The 20,946-nt window shown below is 38.0% G+C and overlaps 2 protein-coding genes across 2 annotated transcripts; both read left to right on the plus strand.

Moving 5' to 3' along the window:
• The first annotated feature begins 9,869 nt into the window (after positions 1-9,869).
• Positions 9,870-16,855, plus strand: LOC127964930 (uncharacterized). Its single transcript, XM_052565478.1, has 4 exons — positions 9,870-10,793; positions 10,904-11,049; positions 11,148-11,560; positions 16,355-16,855. Exons 1-4 carry the CDS (start codon positions 10,556-10,558, stop codon positions 16,701-16,703), a joined length of 1,146 nt encoding a protein of 381 aa, XP_052421438.1. The 5' UTR covers positions 9,870-10,555; the 3' UTR covers positions 16,704-16,855.
• Positions 16,856-17,988: 1,133 nt separating this feature from the next.
• On the plus strand, positions 17,989-19,101 carry LOC127964735 (uncharacterized). Its single transcript, XM_052565043.1, has 2 exons — positions 17,989-18,311; positions 18,422-19,101. The coding sequence occupies exons 1-2, from the start codon at positions 18,233-18,235 to the stop codon at positions 19,099-19,101; spliced, it is 759 nt and encodes a 252-aa protein (XP_052421003.1). The 5' UTR covers positions 17,989-18,232.
• The last annotated feature ends 1,845 nt before the right edge of the window (positions 19,102-20,946 follow it).

The raw sequence follows: 20,946 nt of genomic DNA on the forward strand, positions 1-20,946 counted from the left end.
AATGACACACACAAAGTTTGGTGTCAATATGCCAAAGCATTCCAGGGATACAGCCTCAAGTGTCATTTTCTCATTGTGCCTCAAATTCGTCGATGTGGTATGCGAAAACGGTTTTGTCTATCGACTCAAAATCCATAACTTTGAATCAGTATAGCCTGAAGATCATTTGATTCGAATTTGGTGAAAATCGGACATACGGTTGATCAGGAGTTCGAAAAAGTATGTTTTCAACATAAATCAAAATGGCGGACCAGAAGTTCAGCTTACCGTGGTATATTTGGTATCTATGTTATCGGCATAAGCCAGGGAATATTTTGAGCCCAGTTTCCTTCAAATAGGCTAATGCATTAAAAAGTTATTAGCATTTTAAAAAGTGTAATTACTCATGGTTAATGAATGGTTTATTACTCTTGACCAATAGGTGGCGCTGTTACCAAATTTATGTGGCATGGTCAGTGTGAGGTGGCGATGACACATACAAAGTTTGGTGCAAATATGTCAAAGTGTTGCAGAGATACAGCCTCAAATGCATTTTGGCACCCTTCCAGCAAATTCGTTGATGCGCTAAATGAGAACCGTTACGTATATCGACACAAAATCCATAACTTTTTGCCAGCATGGTCTGAAGATGATGCACGTCAAATTTGGTGAAAATTGGGCTAACGGTCTAGGAGGAGTTCGAAAAAGTAGGTTTTCAACATTAAGCAAAATGGCGGACAGGAAGTAAGGCCAATTTTCACATTATTGGTATCAATACTCTCGGCATGACCCACAGAATATAGCGAGACCATTTTAATTTTAATAGACTAATTTATTCAAAAGTTATTAGCATTTATGTGATATTTCATTATAACTATTGGCCACAAGGTGGCGCTGCCACCAAACTTTTTGAGTACCTTCAGGGCATGGAGCCGAATATTTTTGTAATTATTTGCGAAACGATACGATGCTGCGTTAAAAAAATACAGCATTTTAAATCATAATTCAAAATGGCCGACGCCTAAAATGGCCGACACAGGAAAATTGGATATCATTTGACTCGACATAACTCACTGAATCTAAAGAGACCAGTTGTGTGATTTTTGGCCAAACCATTCAGTAGTTATAAGCCAAAATATGCATTTTTCATATCTCCTGACCACTAGGTGGCGCTGTGTCGAAACACTGCAGGTAGTCTCAGTTCATGCTTTTTATAACACACGCCAAGTTTGGTCTCAATATGACAAACCGTTGCCGGGATATAGCCTCACGTGCATGTTTGCGTGCTTTTCGTCAAATTTGTTTACGTGTCATTCGACAACAGTTGGACGAATCAACTTGAATTCCATAACTTTTTGCCAGCATGGTCTGAAGATGATCTGAGCCAATTTTCGTGGCAATCGGACTAACCGTCTAGGACGAGTTCGAAAAAGTAGGTTTTTCGAATAATTGAAAATAGCGAAAAAACTAAACCTTGCGATTTTTGAATTTTGGTGTCCATTCGACTCGGCATGAGCCAAGGATTCAGAGGAAAAAAGAATTTCCATTTTCTGGCTTACGGTTCAAAAGTTATTAGCATACAAACATTGAAAGTTTGGACAAGTGGTGGCGCTAGAGAGTAGGAGATAGAGACTTCAAATTTGCTATAGTTAATGTTGGGACTGTCCTCTATCAGTGTGCCAAATTATACAACTTTCCCGCAATCGGTTCTATGGGCTGCCATAGACTTGCGGCGGAAGAAGAAGAAGAAGAAGAAGAATAATAAATATAGCTGCAAGCAGCAATTACGGGGCCAAGCACTCCAACGGCAAATGTAGGAGCTAAGCATGGCATGAAGCATCACACCAAATACATTAATGAGCAATGACAGCAATTTTAGGATTATTGTAATTGAAATGGCAAAATAAAAATCATAATACCACCTCTATTAGCATGATTACTTGGCTTATCAAGTTTGACCAATAGTCGGCACTGTTATAAAATCAATTTGGTGTACTCTGTGTGACTTTTCAATGACACACACAAAGTTTGGTGTTAATTTGCCAAAGCATTCCAGACATAAAGCCTCAAGTGTCATTTTCTCATTGTGCCTCAACTTTGTCACTGTGGTATGCAAAAACGGTTTTGTCTATCGACACAAAATCCATAACTTTGTGTCAGCACAGTCTGAAGATCATCTGATTCAATTTTGGTGAAAATTTGACTAACGGTCTAGGAGAAGTTCGAAAAAGTAGTTTTTCAACATAAATCAAAATGGCGGACCGGAAGTTCAGCTTACTATGGCATATTTGTTATATATGTTGTCGGCATAAGCCAGGGAATATTTTGAGACCAGTTTCGTTGCAATAGGCTAATGCATTAAGAAGTTATTAGCATTTTTAAAAGTGTAATTACTCATGGTTAATGAATGGTTTATTACTCTTGACCAATAGGTGGTGCTGTTACCAAATGTATGTGGCATAGTCAGTGTGAGGTGGCGATGACACATACAAAGTTTGGTGCAAATATGTCAAAGGGGTGCAGAGATATAGCCTCAAATGCATTTTTGCACCCTTCCAGCAAATTCGTTGATGCGCTAAATGAGAAACGTTTCGTATATCGACATGAAATCCATAACTTTTTGCCAGCATGGTCTGAAGATGATTCATGTCAAATTTGGTGAAAATGGTCTAGGAGGAGTTCGAAAAAGTAGATTTACAACATTTTGGCATAATTGATATCAATGTTTTTGGTGTGATTCAAAGAATATAGGGAGACCATTTTAATTTCAGTAGTCTAATTTATTCAAAGTTATTAGCATTTTTTAGAAATGTTACTATAACTCCTGACCACTAGGTGGCGCATCGACTAAACAATGCAGGTAGTCTCAGGTCATGGTTTTTATGACACACACACACACCGTTTGGTTTCAATATGCTAAACCTTTGTGGAGATATAGCCTCACATCCATTTTTACATGGTTTTCGTATAATTCTGTTGTGGATTATTCGAGAAGGGTGGTAAGATCAACTTGAATTTCATAAGTTATTGCCAACATGGCCTGAAGGCAGTCTGAGAAGATTTTGGATTTTCGGCCTACACCCCTACTGACAAAAGTCAGAAAATGCAAATTTCAAAACTTTATTATAATATAACAACATAAATACTGATAAGCATAGACAGCAATAAGTAGTAAATAAATTGTGATGATAAATAAATCTTGTAGGTATTTTATGAGTGAATCTGTTAAAGTAGCCTATTGAAGAGATCAGACATGAACTACTCCCACAACTATGCTTAAAGTTAAAATTTTCTAATATAACAAAGAGAAATATGAGCATTATGCAATGGTTAGACTAATCTATCTTTTTTTTTAATTTATTTGTATATGTAAGCCAGCTATGGAGCTAGTTAGTCTAATTAAAATACCCATATCTTTCATTTCAGCTTTGTGCATATGTACAGTGGAAAATGACATACTTAAACTTAATTATTTAATTTTATGAATTCTAGATTATAGTCTTTGTCATGGTCTTTTTAAAATAATATTTAGCCAGTTTTTGGTGAATTAAAAGCAAGCAGTATGTAACTGTTATTGAAACAACATTACAGAAGCTTAAATTTATTTTAAATAAAATAAAGTAAAATTAAATAAGCAGTTAAGTCAAGGAAACATTCCATGGTGTCAGCGTTGGCAGGTAAGATGTTTTAAAAAGTCTATTTCAAAATACTAAAAACATTACAAGCTAATTCATTAACTTGTTATTTTTATCTCTACCGTATTTTCCGGACTATAAGTCGCAGTTTTTTAATAGTTTGGCTGGTCCTGCGACTTATTTATCAAAATTAATTTAACATGAACCGAGAGAAGTGAACCAAGAGAAAACATTACCGTCTACAGCCGCGAGAGGGCGCTCTATGCTGCTCAGTGCTCTTGTAGTCTACCACTGAAAGCAAGGAGCGCCCTCTAGCAGATATGTTGTCAAATCTTATGATTTTTTGTTGATGTCAATTTTATTTTATTTTCTTATAATTTTAATTAGTCTGATGATGATTAGTAGCCTACTAACTTTATCAGAACTGTCAGAAATGATGTTGCTTAATATATGGGTGTAGAACTGCACGGTGGTCTTAAGAGTGCGGCACTTCTGACCCAAAAACAAACAAACAAACAAAAAAACAACAGAACACTTTAACAGCCAATTATATTTACAGCAGGGGAGACTGGACTGACTTCTTACACTTTAGTGTTAATCATTTAACTCAGGCAGTTACATTTATGTTAAGAATATAGTCCCTGGAGAATAGGTTTTATCAGCTGGCAATGTTCAATACACATTTGAGAGTGTCTCATTTTAAATTCTGTAGCCTGAATTTCACTCCACAAGGTTGGTCAGGAATTTTCATTTCTTTCATCATGTGGAACAAGGAGATATAAATATATTTGGTTTAACTTCTGTAGATACATATACATTAAGTGTGTTATCTCTGTTATTCTGTCATATTCTCTGATACACCTTACAAAAGTTGTTTAAGTTATTGGCTATGTTGTTTTGAGAAAGACAATATACTGTTATAGTGTTTAAATATTATTATACTTGTGAGACCAAAAATTTTCAGCTGTAGTGTATATAATTTTATGGCTTTAATGTTACAGACACCAAAGTAGTCAGAGACAGTGGATTTGATATGTAGTTTGTTTCTATATTTTTTGTAGATGATAAGACTGATCAAGTTTTGAATGAAAAGATCATTATAAATAGTTATGAAAAATTAAAGATTTTCCCATAGATTTGCATTGGCTGAGAAAAAAGTTCTATGGGACGACTGCAGTCCACTAGAGGGAGCCACAGCATAAGAAATGGTGCAACTTCCCTCATTTACTTTCGTTTTCATATAGATAAATGTAAACATAATTGCTTAATTTTCTTTTATGCTGCCAAGCAAGGCTAATATATTTGATCATGACCATGTCAGGTAATGAATATCTGATTTTTAGAGAGGCCAGTGTGAAACACGTTCTGTAAAGGTATTTTTGGTGCAGAACAACTGATCGTCCGTGACGGTAGAATGTGCATTTGTAGAGATTAGTCACATGTGTACCAGTAAATTTGAAGTCACAGACAAAAGTTGTAGATATTTTTTCCTGTTCCACAAACATAATATAATAGTTACAGCTTCTCGAATCCTTCACTGCAGGTGCACAAATTATATTTTATAAATAACAAATCAAACTCGTAAACATATTCACACACCGGCATCAAAAATGTGAATTCACGGACGAATTTTGCACATCTGAAAATCATTTATTGCAATTTCGCAATGATATTTGCAGACCGTAGAATATTTTGTTATATACATTTTTCTATTATGTCTTTTCTAGCACAAACAGAAGTGCATAACCACAACGACGTGAATCTGCTGCTACGAGATTCAAAGCTGTTTTTCACGTGCAAATTTCGCGGGCGCTCTTGAGTTTTGGCCAATCAGACGAGCTATACTATCCGATTTTTGTTACTTAATGTTTGTGAATCATATCATTGTGGATCGTATTTTGGAGCTGTTTGTGATTAACGTTACATCAACTGGTAAGTTATAACTTAGCCCACATGACAGTTAAATTAATCAGAGAATATTATAATTCTACACTGCCTGTTTATCACAGGATAAGTCAGACATATGTTGCATAACAACGAGCTAACGTTAAAATAGTAAAGAAAACCGAGTAAATAAAAACCCTTGTTATGTAGAACTTTTATATTTTATTTCCAGGTTGTGGTCATCTGTCATGTCATCTGTAAAGGAGGTGTATCGGAGTCTTTTCTTGTGATTACCATCGTAGCGGTGCTAACAACAGGTGAAGCTGCCATTAACTACTATATTAGCCAGAGTTAGCCACTGACTGCTAGTCTTAACTAACTCACAGAACGGGACTAGCAATATATAAATGTAGCAATATTGGTTAACAAATATGATAAATGTTGTTTATTTTATTATAAACTCTTATATTGTTCTATGGTAGTTTTATTCTGACCATTAACTATAAAATGCTGTCGTGACTGTTACAGGAGATTTCTCCCAGCAGAAACACAGGTGCTGATTATGAGGAGCTCATCATATGGGCAGCTGTCCATTTTATCAAAATACAGAATCAGGTAACCCCAAATATTTTGATTTTGCATCAAATTTACATTCATGCATGTGTCAGATGCATTAACCCAAAGCATTAAGGTACACATTTTATAGAGTTAAGTTATCCAAAAAGAAGCCTAGTTTTGAGTAGGGTTTTTTTTTTTTTTTTTTTTTAGTTTGTGATTTGGATCATGTTATCTGCAATACATTCCAGTCATAGCCTTTACCTGTGATTGCAATCATAATAGTGATTACATCAACATGTAAGTTAGCCAAAGTAAACTAGTTAAAAGATTGTTATTATTATTATTATTATTATTATTAATTGTTATGCATGGCTTGGGAATCAGTTCCATTATTTCAGCAATATAGCAGTTTGATCTACATAAATGCTTTGTAAGCAATATAGCTTTAATGATTTGTGATGGATTATAAACTAACTGCACTTTCCTTGTAGGTGCATTCAGATAGTATATAGTGTATTTAATAATCTCAAAGCACATACAGCACAAAGACAGTTGGGGCAAATTGTTTAATCTTGGTTGAATCTATCTATCTATCTATCTATCTATCTATATCTATATATATCTATATATATATATATGTATGTATGTATAATATGTTGTATAATCATATGAATATGTGTAAGAACAGTTTTAATGTATTATAATATTTATTTATTTGTGGTTATAGGTTTTAAGAGTGCGATGATTTAAAACACACAATGAAGTTGTTGCATCCACTTAAGTAACAATTAATTACATTTCTCAGTTATAATGTATTATAAGTTATTATTATATCTTGTCATGTTAGTTATGTTACTTTAAATAAATCAGACAAAATTCACTTGGTCCACTAAAAGACAAAATGACTATAAGTAAGTTTGTGAGTATGTAAATATTCTACCTACACTTACCTGAAGTTAAGCATAATAATAGTCTAATGGAGTTAGTTGCTATGTAGTTGTAAAGTTGCTTATAGTCAACACAATATAAGATAGGGCTCCTGAAATCTGGACCTCGAAATCCACTTTCCTGCAGAGTTTAGCTCTAACCCTAATCAAACACATTTGAGCATGCTAATCAATGCCAGTTAATGTCTTTGGAATCATTAAAAAAAATCACAGACAGATGACTTTGATCAGGGTTGGAGCTAAACTCTGCAGTGCATTGGACCTCCAGGACAAGATTTGAGGAAGGGGGCTATAAGAGGACCATCAAAATAAAATGTAACCTAATATATAATTAAATGTAGTATATTTAATATGATATTCATTGTGTGTTATAAACAAAACATACTCTTAAAGTTATGACCAGAAATATCTAAGTATTATAATGTATTTTAATTGTTTGTTATAATTACACATGAGATGATATAACATATGATAAGGGTTTTTATAATGCATTATGCATTCATTATAATGCCTTAAGAATACCATTATAATCTATTATAAATATTGGCTTTATAGAAAATGTTATTGAATGTTTTTAATGTCTTGTGTTTGCAGGTTCATTCCGAAAATCAACCCTTGTGCCTCCAAATGCCATTCAAAGTTACAGATCATGGTGTTTCTTATGAGAGAGCTTACCAGCTTTGCCACAATTACTCAAATTTAAAAAAAACAATATATATATATATATATATATATATATATAATTTTTTTTTTTTTTTTTACTGTATTGTATTTCTGTAAAGCCTGTTCTGGGATAGTGATGATTCCCTTTTTCAGCTAGTGCATGCTAGAGGTCAATACTTGTCATTTGTATTTTTAAAAAGAAAATTTTCAAAAAAAAAATTGGGGGTGGGGGGTTAAATAAAATATGGTTTACAGTGCTGTGTTGCAATTGGATTGTTTTATACAGGTAAAAATGCAAATAAACTGAACAGTACTAACACTGACAATACAGTAATAATACTTTAAATGAAAATACAGTAATAATACATTTATGTACTGTAACATTTTCAGCAATCTGATTAGAGTGTAGCTTATCAGTTGGCACCTGAATGAATGGGAAGAAAAATAAAATAATAAAAAAGTTTGTGAGTATTTATTTTTATTACATCCCTGACTATCATGCTGTACATTTGTTAATAATTCAGATATATTCAATCATCTTGTTTATGACACTAATAACAATCTGTAAATATATATATGTAGGCTATAGGCTATATATATATATTATAGATTCTCTTTGTGAGGTGAAGCAGGGATGGATAAAACTGGTCCTGGAGGGCCACAATCCTACAGTTTAGCTTTAACGCTAATCAAGCAGTCCTCTACAAGCATTGTCATTAGGATTACTAAAATATACTAAAATGTGTTTTGCACAAAGACTGTAAGGTTTTGCACCACTGCAGTAATAGTAGCGAAACATGAGAGTGTACGAGTTTATTGATTTGTTATTCAAAAAAATTATTTGTGCACCTGTAGTGAAGGATTCTATAAGGTGTAATGATTGTGTTGTGTTTGTGGAAAAGGAAAAAAAATCTACACGTTTGTAAGTTTTGTCTGTGTCACAGACGCTCAGTTGTTTTGCACCAAAAATCCTTTCATATAATTAACATGTTTCATGTAGGTCATCAAATTTGTTTTTAGTGTTTTGTTTTTTATACGTTTAACAGTAGTCAGCAGCGGACCTAGTTGAAAACCCGCGAGTGGGGTATCTGATATGTTGGCCAACTTTATAATTCATTTTATGAAGACGATTTAATTAATTTCACTAATAAATTTTACATTTTGCCTTAGAATTTATTAAAAATAATCTACTGCTATGTATGAGTCTTCAACTTAAATTACGGAAGTCTTAAAAATGAAATTGCATGTATTAGTCAGAAAAAAATGTAATTACTAAATATATAAGCACATCTTACCAGGTCATACTACATTTATTTTGATGTATTTATTTTTACAAAAAACTGTACAATATTGAAGTAGCTATTTCTTAAATAATTTACTACAGTTAAATAAGCAGACAAAAAAAACATAGCTACTGGTTATTTGCTATGACACTTGTGTACTGTTATTGTTCTCATTTGTAAGTCGCTTTGAATAAAGCGTCTGCTAAATGATTCAGTGTAAATGTAATGGGATAAGTTAAAAAAAGAAAATTTTACTGAACATAAATCTTATAGACGCAGAAGTGAAAGTAGAAAAAAAGCTCTGTTTCGATAGCAAAAACGTCTTTGACCATATGAGAACAATCCAGCTGAACTAGCGGAGTAGTCTACTCATGGCATAATCCATTTGTTCTCTGTAGCCTATGTGGCTGACGCTAAGACAGGAGAGCCGAACCACTTTGTTGTAACTGTTTATTTTTAATGTGCTCCCAAACGTGAAGTGGGCATAGTTAAAACCCGCAAAGCTTGTTCGCCTATTTTCATTTTTTTTCAAACCATTTGTAACCATTTATACAAACCTATATCCTGAAGATACCTTAGTAGGCCTATACAAGATGTCTCTAGCCTCAGTAGTCCAACATCTTCAACAAAACTAAAGCAAAGGTTTAATGCCTACTTATTTATTTGAGTCAGTTCAAGTTAAATTATAAGCTTTAATATATTTTTTAAGTCGACTTGAACTTAGAGATAAAATTGCTTATAGTGTATTTTTTGATATATTAAATGTTATAGATGGAATATATGCAGAAAACTTGGAAATGAAAGCATAAAAAATTATCCTATTAATTTATATAAAAATGCATTGAACAAAATTGTCTTAAGAATACTAACGATGGAATGCGTTCTGAAAAAAAGCAAAAAGCAAAGTAGGAGGGTGTGATAGCCTTCTTTTGCTGTTTTGTGGTGTTCTTAAAGAAGTAAGCAGTGGCGTGTGACGAATTAGTTACGATTCTTACAAATATTCGATGCAGCCATGTAATATTTGGTTGACTATTACATAATTGTATAAGTCATTCCTATTTTCTTACCAGCTTGACGGGAAAATCGAAAGAAAGGTGAATGGGGTCATTTAGGACTTCTGTATTTTGGAAGAGAATAAATATATTGTTAAGATGAGAAGGAAATGTGGCATTTGAACGATTCATTTGATTGGACTGAAAATACAGTTTTAAGATGAGACGCTCGGAAAGACTTTAGGTTATGCATGAAGGCTGAATTCTGTTAATTTTTCGTGAGTTTATCAGGAACCGCGTGAGTAATTGCAGTATCAGCTGTATTTTCTCAATTTATTTATTACTTGATTTATTTCTGCATGATAGTACAGTAGAAGGCTTGAAGGCGAACGGGTTCATTTGTAGTGAAGCGTTATCAACAGCTTGGAATGATGGAAACGGTTAAGCTGGCCCCTCCCACTGAAAGCGATAGGACGGCACTCCTCAGTCCCCGATTAATTTGCATATCAGGGCTATAAATAGTCCAAGTTCTGCCGGCGCCCTCGTCTGAGAAAGCCAATTCGGAGTCCCAGGAAGAGGTCGAGTCTGCGTCACTCGTGTCCGGAAAAGGAAGGATGTCCAGTCCTGCTAAAGTGCGAAAAGAGGGTGAAGACGCAGTGGAGGGATTCGTCTTTGACGTATCGCCCAGAAAGCTGTCTAAAAGCAGTTCTGCGTTCTTCACCGCCGTCCTTCAGAGCGCCAGGCAGGAGTACCACAGAGTGGTCGTTTTCGCCATGGAAAAGCAAGCCCTCTTCGTTCAAGCGGAAAAGAACGGCAACCCGGTGCGGCTGCGGAACGTCAGGCGAAGCTTGAGTAAGATATGACTGTTTATCCAGACCAGACTCACTCACTTGCATTCTGGCTCAATGATGAGTCGGCCGTGGGAGCTCGGTTTTAATTAAACGTGTTTGCTTGTTCTCCAGGCTTCTCTGATCCAGACGGCTTTGACGTACTGTGCTCTCGTGGGACCAGCGTCGAGGTGACCAGGCTGCCTTTTCTGCGGTGCGCGCCACCAAGCTGCAAAAAGATGACTGTAGCGGAGGTGAAGGCCCTAGGTCCGAGGCAGAAGGTGCGAGTCCCAGAGCTGACGTCTCAGAGCCATATTATCTCGCTCTCTTCTTGGTCAAAACGGAAAGCCAACTAATGTCGTGTTTGTGCTTTCTTTAGGTGAAGGAGGTCCGTGCAAAGGTTGCCTTGCAGGGCTCTGTGAGCAGAGTGGTCACGGTCAGCAACTCGGACTGTGAGCTGAAAGAGGTGCAGATCTGCGACGGAACGGGGGAGATAAAGCTGACGTTGTGGGACACCTTCGTCAACGCTGCCGAGGCCGGCGTCTCTTACGCCTTCAAGAACCTGTCTACGAGAGAGCGAGACGGGTGCCTTTGCCTCTGTACTGGTCCGTCCAGCAGTATCGAGCAGATCGCGGACTTGGAGGTGGCGGAGGGAGCAGCCAGCGGGGAAGATGAAAAATCAACGGCGCTTTTCAGCGCCACAATAAAGGGCATAGAAGTCACGATACAACGTCGGTGTTCCGCCTGCCACTTCAAGCAGAGGGAGTTCGTGGAGAAGTCGAAGACGCACAGGTGCGAGGGTTGCAGGATGAAGCAACATGCGCTGTCTTTCTCTGCCAGCTTTGGTGGTAAAGCCACGGTCTCCACTGCGAGCGGCGATGAAACGGTGCAGCTATCCAGCTCGGCGCTCTCCACCTATCTGCGCGACGCCGGCCTCAGCAGCATGTCCAACGACGCAGAGGCGATCGAGGATCATTTCTTGCAGTCTCCGCCAGTTGACCTCAAAGTTAACGTGGACGGTTTCCTACTGTCCATCCAGCCAGCAGAGGCCGGGCGGGCTGTCGGCGCGGAAGATCAGTGGGACACCGATGCAGACGAAGGCCAGGCACAGCCAGCGGAGCAAGGTGGTTCAGTTGCTTGAAGACCGTTCAGATTTCTGTTCCGTTAAAATAGATATATGGTTTGTCAAATGCTTTTATGTTCAGAAAACTGGTTATTTGTTCTTATTTAATTTCCACGTTCTCTAATTGCCTGTAATTAAGTGTTCAATAAATGTTTCCTTTTTCATCGAGTTCTTCTTGTATTGTCTACTTATATTCAGTGTGAAAAAAATGTATTTCAAAAAAAAAGAAAAAAAGGAGAGTAATATATTAGCCTACTAAATATGATGTAGAATGACAATAAAAAGGAAAAACCACGATCAATGTCATTTGCTATCATATTGATTACATAAAGGGAATTTAAGCAGTCTTTTACTAGGAAATGCAAGTCCATTTTTAAAGTCAGTTATAGCCTATAATTTAACTTAAAGTGAGTCGAATCAGTAGGCCTATGCTTAAGTAATATTAAAGCATCTTCTGGACGACTATTTCAACCCAAAACAAATAATTTCTTTACGCAGGCTATTCCGTTTCTCCAAAACAACTTTGCAACTGCAAAAACACAAAGCGTGGAAAAAAATTAATAAAACCGGTGTCATTTCGGTACTATCACTGAGAGTGTCCTATGTAAAAACATGTATTGCATATGTATATGAATTGTTATATAGGTACACAGAGTAAAGTTGATGTGAATGCAGAACACATTGTATTCTGTTTCTGTAACAAAAATTAATTTAACAAATCACTGTATTTTTAATTAACCTGTACTTACAGATCGATTATAGCCACTGAACCAGCAGACTAAACTTTACCTCTGGACATGCAAGTTATTACAAAATTGTCTTGGACCGACTGTCTTTCAGTTGAAATAATTTTAAAAAATAGTTTTTTTTTTTTTTTAAACGTATTATTTTAAGCTATGTGCTTATGAAAATGCAAGTGAAAAAAGAAACGAATTAGCAACGGTATGGGATTATTTTCCCGCCAAATGTATTGCAGTCACAGATCGAAAAATAATAAGCATAAATAAAATATTTAAAAAGACCTGTAAAATAATAACACACAAAAACGAAAAACAAATGCAATTTTTTTAAATAACAAAAAGCACAGTCATGGATTGAAAAATAATAAGTGTAAATCAAAAATGTAAACGCATTTAAAATTATATTGCACAAAACTGAAACATGAATTCAACATTTTCCAAATCTCAAACAAAATCAGGTTTGCTGCTCATATGTTATTTTTTTGTGTGCTTGTGTTTTTTTCCCCTTTGCTTTTGTTTCCACGTTCTGCGCTTGCATTTCTAAAAGTTGCAGTTTGAGTTTCATGTAAATCAGGGGAGGCTTCAGCGTCACCATTGGCCACAAGTTGTAGATTGACAGCTGCGCCTCTAGCCAATCAGTTCAAGGGGGAGTTGACGTCACTCCAATGCGACTAGTGGCTGCTGTGGCAGGTGTGTGTGTGTGAAGTAGTTACCGATCTCTCCTTTATCAGCCACACCAGAGCAAACAGGAGGACAGCATAAAGTACAATTGAGTTCAAAATTAAAATATAAGCCTATAGTTTATACTTTATTTATTTAAAAGGTAGGCTATATTTGTGTAGAAAGTTGGGGATCAAAGTGTTATTACGATTCCAGGTCCCACCAACATTTTTTCCCGTCCTGTCCCAATCCTGTGATAGTGATTTTGTTTACAATCAATGTCAGTCTCTAGTGTGAAGATGGATAACCAGCGTCAGCAGGCAAATCCCGGACGATCTCAGGTAATTGGTCTTAAATATTTTGTTAGTGGGTGACAGAAACATTCCCTTCGTGTGATATATAATGCGCATCTGGTCTGTAAAGCCGGTTGTGTAATCAGCGGTAAATCTCCATCACCTGCGCGCTTTCACAAGGAGCAGCATTAGCGTTTGACTTGAAGCAGCTGCACAGAATGATCACTGCAGGGTTGCCAACTCTCACGAATCTGACTTCAATCTCACGCTGAAGTCCAAGCATGAGTGTCACGCCAGATGCATGAGAGTTGGCAACCCTGAACACTGTATGACATCAAAGTACCGCGCGAGCGATCCAAATGCATTGGATCCGTGTGCTCTCTTATCGCTCGTGCGGTAGCTACTTTATGTCATAGTGATCATTCTGTGCAGCTGCTTCAAGTCGAACGCTAATGCTGCTCCTTCTGAAAGCGCGCAGGTTATGGAGATTTACCGCTGATTACACAACCGGCTTTACTGACAAGATAAATTAAATATTGCGTGTGATTTATCATGCAGCCCAACTGCCTAAAATATAAAGTATTGGTAAATAAACCAAACTAACAAGACACGTGTTAACAGGATATCGGCCTACTACATCATAATACACAAAGGGAATGTTTCTGTCACCCACTAACAAAATATTTATGGCTAATCACCTGAGATCATCCGGGATTTGTCTGCTGACGCTGGTTATCCATCTTCACACATCTGCCACAGCGGCCACGAGTTGCATTGAAGTGACGTCAACTCCCTGGCTAGACTGATTGAGAACTGATTGGCTAGAGGCGCAGCTGTCAATCTAGAACTTGCGGCCAATGGTGACGCTGAAGCCTCCCCTGATTTACATGAAACTCAAACTGCAACTTTTAGAAACGCAAGCGCAGAACGTGGAAACAAGAGCAAAGGGGAAAAACCACAAGCACACAAAAAAATAACATATGAGCAGGAAACGTGATTTTGTTTGCAATTTGGAAAATTTTGAATTCATGTTTCAGTTTTGTGTAATCCATGACTGCCCTGTTTGTTATTTAAAAAATTGCATTTGTTTTTTCGGATTTGTGCATCTTTATTTTACACGTGTTTTTAAATATTTTATTTATGCTTATTATTTTTCGATCTGTGACTGCAATACATTTGGCGGGATTCTAATCCCATACAACGGGTTTTTAGAAATATTTTATGCAGATATTATAATGTTCAGTCGGCTATTACATAATAATCTAGGCCTATTTGTGCTTACAAGCTTTAAGAGAATAAGTATTGTTAAAATAAGAAGGAAATGTGGCAATTTAACGATTCATTTGATTGGACTGAAAATACAGTTTTAAGATGAGACGCTCGGAAAGACTTTAGGTTATGCATGAAGGCTGAATTCTGTTAATTTTTCGTGAGTTTATCAGGAACCGCGTGAGTAATTGCAGTATCAGCTGTATTTTCTCAATTTATTTATTACTTGATTTATTTCTGCATGATAGTACAGTAGAAGGCTTGAAGGCGAACGGGTTCATTTGTAGTGAAGCGTTATCAACAGCTTGGAATGATGGAAACGGTTAAGCTGGCCCCTCCCACTGAAAGCGATAGGACGGCACTCCTCAGTCCCCGATTAATTTGCATATCAGGGCTATAAATAGTCCAAGTTCTGCCGGCGCCCTCGTCTGAGAAAGCCAATTCGGAGTCCCAGGAAGAGGTCGAGTCTGCGTCACTCGTGTCCGGAAAAGGAAGGATGTCCAGTCCTGCTAAAGTGCGAAAAGAGGGTGAAGACGCAGTGGAGGGATTCGTCTTTGACGTATCGCCCAGAAAGCTGTCTAAAAGCAGTTCTGCGTTCTTCACCGCCGTCCTTCAGAGCGCCAGGCAGGAGTACCACAGAGTGGTCGTTTTCGCCATGGAAAAACAAGCCCTCTTCGTTCAAGCGGAAAAGAACGGCAACCCGGTGCGGCTGCGGAACGTCAGGCGAAGCTTGAGTAAGATATGACTGTTTATCCAGACCAGACTCACTCACTTGCATTCTGGCTCAATGATGAGTCGGCCGTGGGAGCTCGGTTTTAATTAAACGTGTTTGCTTGTTCTCCAGGCTTCTCTGATCCAGACGGCTTTGACGTACTGTGCTCTCGTGGGACCAGCGTCGAGGTGACCAGGCTGCCTTTTCTGCGGTGCGCGCCACCAAGCTGCAAAAAGATGACTGTAGCGGAGGTGAAGGCCCTAGGTCCGAGGCAGAAGGTGCGAGTCCCAGAGCTGACGTCTCAGAGCCATATTATCTCGCTCTCTTCTTGGTCAAAACGGAAAGCCAACTAATGTCGTGTTTGTGCTTTCTTTAGGTGAAGGAGGTCCGTGCAAAGGTTGCCTTGCAGGGCTCTGTGAGCAGAGTGGTCACGGTCAGCAACTCGGACTGTGAGCTGAAAGAGGTGCAGATCTGCGACGGAACGGGGGAGATAAAGCTGACGTTGTGGGACACCTTCGTCAACGCTGCCGAGGCCGGCGTCTCTTACGCCTTCAAGAACCTGTCTACGAGAGAGCGAGACGGGTGCCTTTGCCTCTGTACTGGTCCGTCCAGCAGTATCGAGCAGATCGCGGACTTGGAGGTGGCGGAGGGAGCAGCCAGCGAGGAAGATGAAAAATCAACGGCGCTTTTCAGCGCCACAATAAAGGGCATATAAGTCACGATACAACGTCGGTGTTCCGCCTGCCACTTCAAGCAGAGGGAGTTCGTGGAGAAGTCGAAGACGCACAGGTGCGAGGGCTGCAGGATGAAGCAACATTCGCTGTCTTTCTCCGCCAGCTTTGGCGGTAAAGCCACGGTCTCCACTGCGAGCGGCGATGAAACGGTGCAGCTATCCAGCTCGGCGCTCTCCACCTATCTGCGCGACGCCGGCCTCAGCAGCATGTCCAACGACGCAGAGGCGATCGAGGATCATTTTTTGCAGTCTCCGCCAGTTGACCTCAAAGTTAACGTGGACGGTTTCCTCCTGTCCATCCAGCCAGCAGAGGCCGGGCGGGCTGTCGGCGCGGAAGATCAGTGGGACACCGATGCAGACGAAGGCCAGGCACAGCCAGCGGAGCAAGGTGGTTCAGTTGCTTGAAGACCGTTCAGATTTCTGTTCCGTTAAATTAAATATATGGTTTGTCAAATGCTTTTATGTTCAGAAAACTGGTTGTTTGTTCTTATTTAATTTCCACGTTCTCTAATTGCCTGTAATTACTAGTGTTCAATAAATGTTTCCTTTTTCATCGAGTTCTTCTTGTATTGTCTACTTATATTCAGTGTGAAAAAAATTTATTGCGAAAAAAAAAGAAAGTAATATATTAGCCTACTAAATGTGATGTAATGACAATAAAAAGGAAAAACCATGATCAATGTCATTTGCTTTCATATTGATAACATAAAGGTTATTTAAGCAGTCTTTTATAGCTAATAGGAAATGCAAGTCCATTTTTAAAGTCAGTTATAGCCTTTAACTTAAAGTGAGTCGAATCAGTAGGCCTATGCTTAAGTAATATTAAAGCATCTTCTGGACGACTAAGTATTTCAAACCAAAATAGATAATTTCTTTACGCAGGCTATTCCGTTTCTCCAAAACAACTTTGCAACTGCAAAAACACGAAGTGTGAAAAAAAATAATAAAACCGGTCTCATTTCGGTACTATCACTGACAGTGTCCTATGTAAAAACATGTATTGCATATGTAGTATATGAATTGTTATATAGGTACACGCAGTAAAGTTGATGTGAATGCAGAACACATTGTATTCTTTAACAAAAATTTATTTAACAAATCACTGTATTTTTAATTAACCTGAACTTACAGATCGATTAAAGCCACTGAACCAGCAGACTAAACTTTACCTCTGGACATGCAAGTTATTACAAAATTGTCTTAGACCGATGGTCTTTCACTTAAAATAGTTTTAAAAAAATAGTATATATATATATATATTTTTTTTTACGTATTATTTTAAGCTATGTCCTTATGAAAATGCAAGCGAAAAAAGTAACGAATTAGTAACGGGTTTTAGAAATATTTTATGCAGATATTATAATGTTCAGTCGGCTATTACATAATAATCTAGGCCTATTTGTGCTTTCAAGCTTTAAGAGAATAAGTATTGTTAAAATAAAAAGGAAATGTGGCAATTTAACGATTTGATTGGACTGAAAATACAGTTTTAAGATGAGACGCTCTGACAGACCTTAGGTTATGCATAAAGACTGAATTCTGTTCATTTTTCGTGAGTTTATAAGGAACCGCGTGAGTAATTGCAGTATTAGCTGTATTTTCTCAATTTATTTATTACTTGATTTATTTCTGCATGATAGTACAGTCGAAGGCTTGAAGGCGAACGGGTTCATTTGTAGTGAAGCGTTATCAACAGCTTGGAATGATGGAAACGGTTAAGCTGGCCCCTCCCACTGAAGGCGATAGGACGGCACTCCTCAGTCCCCGATTAATTTGCATATCAGGGCTATAAATAGTCCAAGTTCTGCCGTGCTCTTTGCTGTCTGAGTGTCTGTCACAGTGAGCCAATAAAGAAAACGGTCTACCGTTCTGCGTTCTTCACCGCCGTCCTTCAGAGCGCCAGGCAGGAGTACCACAGAGTGGTCGTTTTCGCCATGGAAAAGCAAGCCCTCTTCCTTCAAGCGGAAAAGAACGGCAACCCGGTGCGGCTGCGGAACGTCAGGCGAAGCTTGAGTAAGATATGACTGTTTATCCAGACCAGACTCACTCACTTGTATTCTGGCTCACTGATGAGTCGGCCGTGGGAGCTCGGTTTTAATTAAACGTGTTTGCTTGTTCTCCAGGCTTCTCTGATCCAGACGGCTTTGACGTACTGTGCTCTCGTGGGACCAGCGTCGAGGTGACCAGGCTGCCTTTTCTGCGGTGCGCGCCCCCAAGCTGCAAAAGGATGACTGTAGCGGAGGTGAAGGCCCTAGGTCCGAGTACTGGTCCGTCCAGCAGTATCGAGCATATCGCGGACTTGGAGGTGGCGGAGGGAGCAGCCAGCGGGGAAGATGAAAAATCAACGGCGCTTTTCAGCGCCACAATAAAGGGCATAGAAGTCACGATACAACGTCGGTGTTCCGCCTGCCACTTCAAGCAGAGGGAGTTCGTGGAGAAGTCGAAGACGCACAGGTGCGAGGGTTGCAGGATGAAGCAACATGCGCTGTCTTTCTCTGCCAGCTTTGGTGGTAAAGCCACGGTCTCCACTGCGAGCGGCGATGAAACGGTGCAGCTATCCAGCTCGGCGCTCTCCACCTATCTGCGCGACGCCGGCCTCAGCAGCATGTCCAACGACGCAGAGGCGATCGAGGATCATTTTTTGCAGGCTCCGCCAGTTGACCTCAAAGTTAACGTGGACGGTTTCCTCCTGTCCATCCAGCCAGCAGAGGCCGGGCGGGCTGTCGGCGCGGAAGATCAGTGGGACACCGATGCAGACGAAGGCCAGGCACAGCCAGCGGAGCAAGGTGGTTCAGTTGCTTGAAGACCGTTCAGATTTCTGTTCCGTTAAATTAAATATATGGTTTGTCAAATGCTTTTATGTTCAGAAAACTGGTTGTTTGTTCTTATTTCATTTCCACGTTCTCTAATTGTCTGTAATTAAGTGTTCAATAAATATTTCCTTTTTCATCGAATCCTTTTTGTACTGTCTACTTATTTGATTGAAATCAAGGATTTCACATTGATTATTTAAGAAATATATTCTACTAAATATGGTATGTAATGTCAAGGTGATGATAAAAATAGAAAATCAATACGTGCTTACATATTGACTTGTATGAAAGTAATTTTATGTATAATTAATAAATTCAAGTCCATTTAAGTCAGTTTAAGTCTATTAACTTAAAGTGAGTCGAATAGGCAGTATATATGATTAAGTAATATTAAGGTATTGTTTAGACGTAGGTTTTTGTGCTGAAATTATTAAAAATCCTTTTAATGAAATGAAAATAGCTTATCATGTTGTAAGCTCAGGCGGTTTCAACTAGGTCCGCTGCAAGGCCGAGGAGTCAGTGCTAGTAGCAATTAAATTTCAGGTCCGTTTTCTCTTCAATTTTCACATTTCTGTAGTTTGCGTTGCAATGTTGTTTCGTAGAAATGTAATATATAAAGAAATCATTTTTATTGAGTAGAAATAGGTATAGGTTATACGCTGGGAAAGAGCTTAGGCTGATTTTGTCTTTTTGGTGGGGGGGGGGGGGGGGTTATTGCATAAGTTAGGTTTTACTTTTTTTTCTGTTTATTTTTTTCTTCCTTTTTTTGTAGTAGCTAATGCAAGCAGCTTAATTTACAGCTTGGCATTGTCGAAATGTTGTGCTTGCTGTCTGGTCCGCCTGAAACGATGCACAGCCAGAAGAGCAGCTAACGGAGCAAGGCGATGCAGAGAGAGCAGTCGACTAGTCCCGCGATGGTTTAGTGGTTTGAATAATTTTCCTCTCACTTCAGATTAATTAAGAAGACAATTGTGTGCCAAAGGTATTTTTGTTGCAGTAGCTATAGTAGCTGATTTTTTTCTGTCTTTACTTCAGTTTTCAGGATTGTGGTCAATAATTTTTTCATGGGCCATTTCTATTGTTTGCTTATTTTACTGAAAAAAAAAAAAAAACTTTGAGCAATTGGCAACGGGATGATGTGCCTACTTTATAACACGTCTAAATTCAGCAGTTTCGTGTTCTCTAAGATTTGAGTCGATTTTATAAATCCTTTAATATCATTTAATATGGAATGATTAGTACCAAGAATTAGATTATGCATAAGTAATCTTAATGCAAAAACAGTAGTAAAGTTCAAAAGTGCATATGTTGTACACATCTTTTGTCTGTCATTTAGTTTGTGTTATAATGTAATTTTACAGATTTATAATAATCTGTAAAATGTTTACATTGAAAACACTTTCGATTATTGTCTGCGTGTGCAAATCGAGTTCTGCTTTTTTTACCTTATTCATAAGGTAAATCAGTAGTATAACTTGTCTTAAATTTGAAGTTGCAAATTATTACAAAGGTGTAAAATTACATGAAAATAAACAAAATGTCAGACAATTTTTTTGTAGCCCATACAACATAGGCATATATAGGCTACTTTTGAACTTTACTTTGTTTTTACCTTAAAAAACTTATACATAAGCTAATTCTGGTCCGTGTACCTTCGTATAATTTGTTTTTTAATTTAATATAGAATTCTGAAAAATGAAAAAAAAAAAATGCACATTTTTCTTTTTTCATTTGTCCAAACAAAACAAAAAATCAAGACTTCGGCTTCGTTTTTTCGTTTTTACGTTCAGGGACAGAAAACGAATAAACAACTTGAATATTCGATCCCTACGTGT

The sequence above is a fragment of the Carassius gibelio genome, chromosome B9, assembly GCF_023724105.1.
Source record: "Carassius gibelio isolate Cgi1373 ecotype wild population from Czech Republic chromosome B9, carGib1.2-hapl.c, whole genome shotgun sequence".
Lineage (NCBI taxonomy): Eukaryota > Metazoa > Chordata > Actinopteri > Cypriniformes > Cyprinidae > Carassius > Carassius gibelio.

Excerpts from the sequence above, each read along its gene's own strand:
- LOC127964930 (XM_052565478.1), top strand. The coding sequence starts at position 10,556 with ATGTCCAGTCCTGCTAAAGTGCGAAAAGAGGGTGAAGACGCAGTGGAG. Across the intron at positions 10,794-10,903 it reads GAACGTCAGGCGAAGCTTGA|GCTTCTCTGATCCAGACGGC; the intron begins GTAAGATATGAC and ends CTTGTTCTCCAG. Across the intron at positions 11,561-16,354 it reads GAGAAGTCGAAGACGCACAG|GTGCGAGGGCTGCAGGATGA; the intron begins GTGCGAGGGTTG and ends GAAGACGCACAG.
- LOC127964735 (XM_052565043.1), top strand. The coding sequence starts at position 18,233 with ATGGAAAAGCAAGCCCTCTTCCTTCAAGCGGAAAAGAACGGCAACCCG. Across the intron at positions 18,312-18,421 it reads GAACGTCAGGCGAAGCTTGA|GCTTCTCTGATCCAGACGGC; the intron begins GTAAGATATGAC and ends CTTGTTCTCCAG.